At 49.0% G+C, this 10,240-nt stretch overlaps 1 protein-coding gene across 1 annotated transcript; it reads left to right on the plus strand.

Annotated features, from left to right (window-relative positions):
* The first annotated feature begins 1,643 nt into the window (after positions 1-1,643).
* On the plus strand, positions 1,644-2,488 carry LOC145794757 (uncharacterized). Its single transcript, XM_082877121.1, has 2 exons — positions 1,644-1,740; positions 1,949-2,488. Exons 1-2 carry the CDS (start codon positions 1,657-1,659, stop codon positions 2,384-2,386), a joined length of 522 nt encoding a protein of 173 aa, XP_082733247.1. The 5' UTR covers positions 1,644-1,656; the 3' UTR covers positions 2,387-2,488.
* Positions 2,489-10,240: the final 7,752 nt, after the last annotated feature.

The following is a 10,240-nucleotide window of genomic DNA, read 5'->3' on the forward strand; positions in this document are numbered from 1 at the left end:
CGAGGTTTGGTAGACTTGGCAGGGTTCGGGCCCTTCTGCGTTGGGTTGTCACGTTGTTCCGCCAGGAGGACACTGATGGCAGCATTGGTAGAGAGATGGTGGGACACCACCAACTCCTTTCATTTCTCTGCCACTGGAGACATGACCATGACGCCTCTAGACTTCGCTGTGTTGACTGGCTTAGACATAGGAGGTTGGCCCATCCCTTATGATGAGGATATGGGCGAGTGGGAGGCCGCTTGGATGTATCTATTGGGGGCTCGCCCGCCTGTTGATAGGGTTTCTAGGAGAGTCCGATACACTTGGTTCTCTTCCCACTTCCGGCGGGCGGAGATGGTGCCCGAGACTCCCGAGGAGACGGAGCAGTACGCCCGTGGTTTCCTTATGTTCCTCTTCGGGACTACTCTGTTCGCCGATAGAGGGAACACAGTCGGGTTATATCTGCTGAGCGCTTTGGTTGACCTATCACAGGTCCATCGATATGACTGGGGTGGCGCCGGCCTGGCTACCCTTTACTTTTATATGAGCGCGACCTCCCGCGGGCGGGGAGATTTACTTGGCGGCTACTGGAGAGCCTGGGAGGTACTTTTCTGTCCCCTTGACTTATATTTCTGCTTTTCATTACTTGTACATTGCACTCACAGCGCACTTTTACAGTCTGTATTTTGCTCTCAGCATTTCGTACTTACATTCTGCACTGCTTTTCTCAGCTATGGGTCTATGTATACTTCCCAGCATTAGCCCCAGAGTTGGAGGTGGCAGGGCTTCCATTGACCCCATACTCACTAGTGTTCGAGGGCCCGCGCCGGCCGAGACCCCGAGAGACCCTCATTTACCTGTGACAGTACTTTGACACTGTGCGGCATTCGGAGGTACTTCAGAACTTTCAGTTCCTTTCATTTTCATCTTTGATTTGCTCTATATATTCCCGATTTCTGATTGGTTTATGCATTTATCATCCGCAGATCTCATGGCAGCCTTGGGCGCCCCTGGGTGATGGTCTCCGACTTCAGTATACCGGAGGGTCGGACATCTCCCAGTATAGAGTCCTGCTCGAAGGGCTGGTTGGCAGGGCATGGTTCCTGGGGGAATGCTTTCTGCGTCAGGTATGGGGGTATCTTTCTCAGGATCCTCCCGCAGTACCCCCAGTCAGTATGCGGACTGCTGACAGGCTCTCTTACTCGGAGGTAGTCGGCGCTATGCTGGGTAGCGATGCTTTACTATATCTTGAGGAGGGGGACTACGCCACTTACCGTCACATATATTTGATGCCTCCATTGACGGGAGCTCGCACCCCGATGACGAGGCCTGCCGGTACGTCATCCTCGGGCCAGGCCCGAGCTCGGGCTGCAGACGCCCCTTCTACTAGTAGGGCTGGTACATCTAGAGGTGGGGGTAGACCGGTTCCTCCGATTCCGTCGACTTATCCTCATCCTGGATGGCCAGGTATGCCGACTGAGTTGATGGCGTGGCAGTATGGGGCTATCTCTCCGACCCCGATCTCGCTAGAGCCTCTGATGCCCAGTGATCGATACGCCATTGATCCTGACTCACCGCTGGTATGCTCCACTGTTTTTCATTCATCATTCAGATATTTAGACATTCTTTTGTTCACTGATGATTATGAGCTCATATTTGCAGCCACCGCGAGGGTACATGGAGGAGGTGGTTGGACTGGTGGCCACACTCGAGGGCATGGTCCTGCGTAGGAAGGCACAGTTGTCTGTCGCGGGCATTCAGGTACCTTTCAGTTTTCTGGCATTTATCATACTTCTGATGACATGCTGATTTCTACTGCATCGATAGACTACTTGTGTAGAGCACATCTGACACACACCCCACTTGGACACTGCATTTACATGCACCCACTTCACGTAGCCTTTGCTTGTATCTGCATCTGATGTATATATTTGGACTGATGTATTTGAATTGAACTTTTTGTTTTCAGATGCCTTCATGGTCCGGTCAGCCACAGGCCAGGCCACCTGGGCCTCCTTGGGGAGCTGGGCCATCTGGGCCTTTTCAGGGAGTTGGGTCACCCGGGCCTTTTCAGGGGGCGGGGCCATCTCGGCCTTTCCGAGGAGCTGGGCCATCTAGGCCTTTTCGAGGAGCTCGAGGAGGGCCTGTCCGCAGACGCAGGGCTCACGTTGTAGAGGCGGAGCCTGATGAGGAGGAGGAGGATGCTGAGGAGGAGGAGGAGGCTACCGACCGTCAGTCAGAGACATCTACTGAGGAGGGGGGCTCCGGTCTTGGTTCGGGGAACAGAGGCGAAGCTGAGGGGGATCCTGAGGATGACAGCTCTGACTCAGATGATGATGATGGTGCAGAGGTTGTCCCGCAGAAGAGAATGAGGAGTGCTTCTCGTTCCCGCTCCCGAGGACATTGATGCTGTTGTTTCCTGCTTTATTTTTCTTTTACTAGTAGTTTGTAGCACTTTGCACATTGTTAGGCAGTTTTATTTTTTGTAAAACTTGTACCTTTGTTTGTTGTAAAGTATGATGGAATGAAATAGCTTTTGAAAAGGTGTTTATATTTTAGACTTTTAGCATCGTATCGCATCATTTTATTTCGCACAAAAAAAGAATTTGAATGGGAATGTGCATTGTGTAATCACCAAGTCAGGTAGTGAACCGACGCAACAAACTAAGCAACTCAACCTACTAAGACATAACAGAACCTTAGGAAGTTTACAACTCGATAAGCAAAATGCAACAACGTTGACAACGCAAATAAACAAGACTTTAAACAAAGATTGTTTAAACAGAGAACAATGGCTCGAAAACACGAAACACGTCCGCTCGACAAACAACTCGATAAGCAAAACAACAACTCGATAATCAAAACAACAACTCGATAATCAAAACAACAACAGAGTGTACTTCTGACGATCTGGGCACCAGAACGCATCCGAAACGGAGGGAGATGAAGGCCTTTGACTCTCCCGTTGCATGGAAATGCTTGAAACTTTCCCTCGAAGAGTAAAACAGGGCCAAGGAGATACACTGCAGCATTGCCGGCCACCTTTGGGAGCCGGCCGGCCAATTTTGTGGAGAGAGACAGCTGGCCGGCCATTTTTGAAAAAGAGAATGGCTGGCCAGCCAGAAAAGGTGGCCGGCCGGCCACTTATTCCTGCAGCCACCTGATTTTTGACACGTGTCCCTGTGAATAGTGTTTTTCCCTCTATAAAAGCCTCAACTTCGGGAACATTCATTTCATCTTAGTTTTAGACAAAGATGTAGGCGTTTCTCGCGGAAAATCTCACATCTTGGATCTCTTCTCTAGATGGTTCGGAAAAGCTGAACTTCCGGGGTTTCGGTTTAAATGCACTATTCACGCTGAGTCGTACTCCGCTACAGCTCCCTTTTCTCCATGCTGCGGCAAGGTTCTGGAATCCAGTGACGCGTGTTTTTAGCTTTGGCGACCAAGAGATGTGTCCCACTTTCGAAGATTTTCAGGTTTTGATGGAGTCTGAATGCTCTGAAGTGATCTTGCCCCTGCTCCGTTTTGGCCATGCTCAGGCTTTAGGGCGGATGTGTGGACTCACGGCGCATGACGCTCGATCTCTGATCTGCAATGGGGAACTGGACATCCTCGGCTTGATCCACTGTTTTTCCGACGCCGGTGACCACAGCAACCATTATTGGCAGGGTTTCCGGCAACACGCCCTCTGCTTATGTTTGTTGTCTCACTTTCTGCTTTCCTCAGGCTTCGGCGGGGCTAGCCTTCGCCTGATTGAAGTTGCCCAAGGCTTGAGAGAAGGAAAGAGCTGTATTGCCATGACCTTGGCCGAGACACTGATGGGCTTAGATTCTGTATAACGCCGGGAGGTGACTAGGTTTGCCGGGAGTCCACTGCTGCTGCAGGTAATGTTTCCCACCCGACCTCACATATATATTTGCTCACATCACTCGACCCTCAGGCTCGATTTTTCTCACAAAACCCTTGTCTTACTTTTCTCTCATCGTACATCTCTCTGTTCTTTATTCTCTCATTTTCCATCCCTCCCCCAGGTATGGTTAATGGACAAGTTGCAGGTTGTGGACTCTTGCCCGGCCTATTCAGCTCGAGGCTACTTCTTTCGACAGTGCCTAGTCAATGCTCTTGACGAAAGGTGGTGGTTCGATTGGATGTGCAATTTGTCCGCAGACGGCATTGCTTGGCGTTGTCCTTGGCTCAACCTCCCGGCAATGAGCTATAGTATGTCTCGGCTGATTGGGATCCAATTGATTGGTCTAACCCACTGCGTATTCTATTTTCCGTTCCGGTTCCTGCGTCAGTTTGGTCATGATCAGACCTGCCCACCGGAGGGGATTGAGTACCCAGCTGCTTTCCGAGTCCGGGGTGCACAGCTTGCCCGATATGCCACAGCATGGAGGACTAGAGAGCTCCTGGCCCCTGCTTCTACTTTCAGTTGCACTTTGTCCGATGAGTGCTTGGATTGGCTCAATGAGGAGGCACAGGTTGGGCCTAGCTTGGCATCAGATGCTTCGTCCAGCTCTGGGAGGGGACGCAGAGATACTTGATTCAACTATGCCCCAAATTTATTGCTTTATTAGTATTTTCAAGTTTTCTTTATGAATGTACTAAAAAAAGCAATCTCGATTGTAATGCAAGAGCAGGAGAACTCAGTTTTGAAATCAATGAAATTGAAAGTTGTGGTACTGAAAATTTTCCGCTTTTGGTCCAAAAATGGTCTTAGTCGTAAAAAGATTAATTTGAACAAAGTCGACTTTTATTAAAACTTTTCAAAACTATTTTCGATGTGGATCAGAACTGGACACGCCGAAGATCTGTCACTGAGATGCACAACCCCAGATCCCTGCAACTGGAAAGTTGCCCCTAGTCTGAAGAACAATGCGGCACTTCATAGCAACGGAAAGTTGCCCCTTGTCTGAGTAACTTTGCACCGTCGCGGCAACGGAAAGTTGCCCCTAGTTTGAACAGCACTGTACCGGAGATCGCGATAAATGCTGATGGATAAAGATGACTGAGATGATCGAAATGGACAGAGTTGATCGGGGAAAAGTTTATGGCTGAACTTCAAGGTGAAGTTGCCTACGTATCCCAAAGATGGGAATCAAGCCTTACGTAGTTCAGGCCCGGGTTCACTCGAGTATTTTCACTCTCCTTTTGCGCTCTAACTTTTGCCAAGGCCGCCCTTTGCGGGTTTTCAACCTTGCGAGCTCAGTTTTTATATTTTCTAATTTTTTTGTGCCCTGACTTTTGCCTAGGTCGCCTTTTCGGGTTTTCGGCCTAGCGAGCCTCTCAAGGATAATATTTCTTCAATTTGTCCATATTGATCGGTTGTGAGAACTCCAAGCCATCTAGATCCATCAGAACCACAGCTCCACCTGACCAGATAGCTTTGATGATGTAAGGACTAGTCCAATTGGGTTTGAACTTGCCCCTTGGGTCGTGGATGGGAGCTCGGTTGTCTTTGAGCACCAAATCTCCTTCTTTCAGATTCCTGGACTTAACCTTCTTGTTGAAAGCCCGGGCAATTCTGCGTTGATAGCCTTGGATGTGGTACAGTGCTTTCAGTCTTCTTTTATCAAAGAGCATGAGTTCTTCGAATCTGCTTTGCTGCCAATCTGCTTCGGCTATCTGGCATTCAGCCAATACTCGTAACGACGGAACCTCAATCTCGATGGGTAGAACAGCCTCCATTCCATAGACCAATGAATATGGAGTTGCTCCAGTAGAAGTTCTGATTAAAGTCCTGTAGCCCCACAGAGCAAATGGCAGCTTGTCTGGCCAATCCCGGTAGGTTCCCACCATCTTCTGCAGTATATGCTTGATATTCTTGTTGGCGGCCTCAACCGCTCCGTTGGTCTACGGCCGGTATGTAGATGACTTATGGAAAGCCACATTGTATTTTTCCAACAAGTCTATCACTTCTTTCTTGAAGTGGGAACCATTATCTGAAATTATCTCGTTTGGCACCCCGTAGCGACAGATGATGTTGTTTCTGATGAACTTTGCGACGAGCGACGCCTTCAACACCGCGTATGATTGGGCCTCGACCCACTTTGTAAAATAATCTATCGCTACTAGGATAAACTCATGCCCGTTTGACCCCTTCGGGGTAACAGCTCTGATCACATCAATTCCCCAGACTGAAAAAGGCCATGGCGAAGTCATGTTGTACAGCTTTGACGGCGGGATGTTCATGCGGTTTGCATGAATTTGACACTTGTGGCATCGCCGAACAAAACTAATACAATCCTCCTCCATGGTTGACCAGCAGTAGCCCTGTCTGAGGATCTTTCTAGCCAGCATTACTCCATTCATGTGTGCACCGCACTCCCCTCCATGGATGGCTTCCATCAGGCGTTTCGACTCTTCAGCTTCTACACAGAGCTTATGCATTCCCAGATGACCCCTTTTGTACAGCTTTCCCCCGCAGATAATGAACTGAGCAGCCATTCTTCTGATGGCCCTCTTATCCTTGGCATTTGCCCCTAGTGGATACGTCTCCTTTTCCAAGAAGTTCCAGATGTCGTAATACCAGGGGTTGCCGTCTTGAACCTCATCTATGGCGGAAATCGACTCGTATGCTGGCACAAACTTCTGATCAATAATGACTGGACGCATCCGGACTCCGGACGGGATGTCTATCATGGAAGATAGAGTTGCTAGTGAATCTGCAAACCTGTTGTTCTCTCTTACGAGGTGGGTGAAATTTAGCTTCTCAAACCGAGGAATTAGCAAATCCAAGGTTTGGTGGTAAATTATCATCCTTTCCTCCTTGACTTTCCAATCTCCTTTTGCTTGAGACACAACAAGGTTCGAGTCCCCAATGACGTCCAACCGTCTTACTCCCAGTTCTAGGGCTGCTTCCAGGCCAGCAATACATGCCTCATACTCTGCCTCATTGTTCGAGACTTTGAACTGGAGCTTGAATGCTAAAGGGATACGGGAATCGTCAGGCCCTATCAGCAACACCCCTATCCCATACCCATACTGGTTTGACGCTCCGTCAAAGTACATCGTCCAAGTTTCATCTTCGACGTGCAGAATGGCTTCATCTGGGAATAGATACTCAACCGCTTCATCCCCCTCAACCGGGTGGTCGGCAAGGAATTCCGCTACCGCTCTCCCTTTTACCGACTTGCGTGTTACATACTTCAAATCAAATTTGGAGAGCAACAGCAGCCAACGAGCTAGCCTACCCGTAAGTGCTGGTTTCTCGAAAAGATATTTGATGGGATCCAAACGCGAAACCAACATTACAGAGTGAGCTAACAGGTAGTGCCGCAGCTTCCTGGTTGCCCATACTAAGGCCAAACAAGCCATCTCCAGCGGTGTATAGCGGGTCTCGTAATCCAGCATCTTTTTGCTCAGATAGTAAATGGCTCTTTCCACTTTGTCTTCTGACTCCTGCGCGAGCATGCAGCCTATGGTAGTCTCAGTTACTGAAAGGTACAATATCAACGGTCTCCCCAGCTCTGGTGGTGACAACACGGGCGGGTTCTGTAGATACTCCTTGATCTGCTCAAAAGCTGCTTGACATCGGCCGTCCCATTGGAATTTCTTTCCTTTCTTCAGGAGACCAAAAAGTGGTTCACAAGTCAAGGTTAATTTAGAAATAAACCGTCTTATGAATTGCACTTTACCCAGAAAGCCTCGCACCTCCTTTTCAGTCCTTGGTGGTGGCATTTCTAAGATGGCCTTGATTTTGGAAGGGTCGACCTCGATGCCCCTTTGTGTAATCAGAAACCCTAGCATCTTCCCCGCTGTAACACCAAACGTGCATTTCTGGGGATTCAGTCGCAGCCGAAACTCTTTGATCCTTTGAAAGAATTTTTGTAAGGCGGTGTAGTGGCCCTCTCTTTCTTTGGACTTGACAATCATGTCGTCCACATACACCTCGACCTCTTTATGGATCATATCATGCAATATTGTAGTTGCTGCCCGTTGATACGTAGCTCCAGCATTTTTCAACCCGAATGGCATCACTCTATAACAATATGTACCCCACGGGGTAGTGAACGCAGTCTTCTCCCGGTCTTTGGGTGCCATGACTATCTGATTATAGCTTGAGAAACCATCCATAAACGAAAGCAAGGCGTGTCCTGCCGTGAAATCCACCAATTCATCAATGTGTGGCAAGGGAAAGTCGTCCTTCGGACTGGCCCTGTTCAAATCTCTGAAGTCTACACAGACCCGAATTCTGCCGTCCTTCTTTGGCACCGGAACAATGTTGGCCAACCAAGTTGGGTATTCAGATACCAGCAGGAACCCTGCGTCAATTTGCTTGGTGACCTCTTCCTTAATTTTGAGGGCCCAGTACGGGCGAATCCTTCTGAGTTTCTGTTTGACAGGGCGGGCCTCGGGATCAAGAGGGATCCGGTGCTGTACAATCTCAGGATCGATTCCAGGCATGTCTTCGTAGGACCACGCGAAAACATCTTTGAAATCTTTTAATAAAGCGACTAAGTGCTCGCGCTCCTCCGAAGACAACGTGGACCCGATCTGGACCAGCTGCGGGTCCTTCTCAGTACCAACATTCACAGTAGTGATTTCATCCATTAAAGGTTTAACAAATCTTTCCTGCTCTTGATCAATTAATCGTTGCAAAACTGGAGGAATTTCTCCCTCGTTGTTTTCATCAAAATTTTGAAAATCCTTATTTAAGCAATAAATCAAAGGCACAGAAAAATACTCAGAAACCACATCCACATCATTCTCATTAAATATTTCCAAGCCGTCAGATTCCTCTGTTACAACAGACTCAAAAGAAAATGAAAATGACGACCTAGACAGGACTGTGGCATCCGGGTTATCACCCCCAGGAATACCGGACTCAGACTCAGTCAAGCTGGAATCTGATTCCGACACACAAGATTCGGTGGAATCAGATTCCGGCTCACTACCTGACCCGGAGCTGCTAGATAAAAAGCCTTCTTCATATTGCCAGATGAGAGAAGGTGCGACGGATGCATCCAAGATCGGCGCTGGAAAGCCCGCAGCTATTTCATCTCCAATCATAGAAACCGAAGAGTTATCCCCCAAGCACTCTTGGCCGATCGGAGGATCTGATAGTAGACACGCCAGTGCTACCCCCATTTCAAGCTCTGTGCTCTCAGGATCCACTGCTCTACACTGCTCAACCTCAGTTGGTGGGTCTGTCTGCGCTTCGGCAACGTCATCCCCAGATAATTGTATGTCGAAGAAGATTTCAAAACTAGGCACGCGCTTCTTCTCCGCGTTCAGCCATGGCTCCGGGAAGCCGCAGAATGGAAAATCTTCCCCCTCCCGGACGAAGCGTCCGTTTAGGGTACCCCAGATGGGCCTATGCATTAACTCAAATGGCTTCCCGGCCTTCTTTGCTCTGGCCCTTCCGGCCATTTCTTTCCCTTTCCTCACCCAGTCCTCTTTGGTGGGCAGATAACCCAGTCCAAAGGCGTGAGGGTTGTGTGGCACTTCGGCCAACACTGAGACGCCCTTCCGACCGCTTCTCCCTAATCCCATCCCGGGAGTATGTTTTAGCTTGTTCATGAGGTAGATAGATTGAGCACTAACGTACATACCCTCATTCACAGCCATGACATTCTGCACCACTTGAGCCTCGGCCAAAGTGAACCCCGATAGAAAAACATCCTCCATGCCGTGCTCGATCTCCAAGACAGGTGTGGACACTTCCGGCGGCGGATGGATTGATGAATTACCAAAAACGATCGCTACCCCTTTCCCGTGAGGGTACTTTAGCATCTGATGTAGAGTGGAAGAGACTGTTTTGACCTGGTGCAACCACGGTCGCCCCAAAAGTAGGTTAAAGGTTGCAGGAACGTCCAAGATATGAAATTCAATGCTGTGTTGTCCTGGACCAACCTTGGTTTGAATTTTAACAGTCCCCATCACTTCTCTGCTGGTATTGTCGTATGCTCTGATCACTTGGGTAGTTGGGACGAAGTCCACGGGCTTCAACCCGATTGCATATGCCGTTCTGGTCGGGCAGACATTAATTGCAGACCCGGTATCAACAAGTACCACCGGTATCCACTTATCTCTGCATTCCACAGAAATATAGGGAGGTTTGTTATGATTTGTGCCAGGCGGTAGTTCCTTGTCCGAAAAGGTTAATGCCGGGGAACCTCCTCCCGGAAAAACCAGCCCAACCAGCTGTTCAGGCGTGGTGTCTATGGAGAGTTTGGACTTGTCCATAGCAGATAGGACAGCTTCTCTATGTACTCGTGATGCCATTAGCAGTCCCCAGATGGAGATGCCTGCTTGTATC

This window comes from Camellia sinensis, chromosome 7 (assembly GCF_055761805.1).
Source record: "Camellia sinensis isolate YWXY chromosome 7, ASM5576180v1, whole genome shotgun sequence".
Taxonomy (NCBI): Eukaryota; Viridiplantae; Streptophyta; class Magnoliopsida; order Ericales; family Theaceae; genus Camellia; species Camellia sinensis.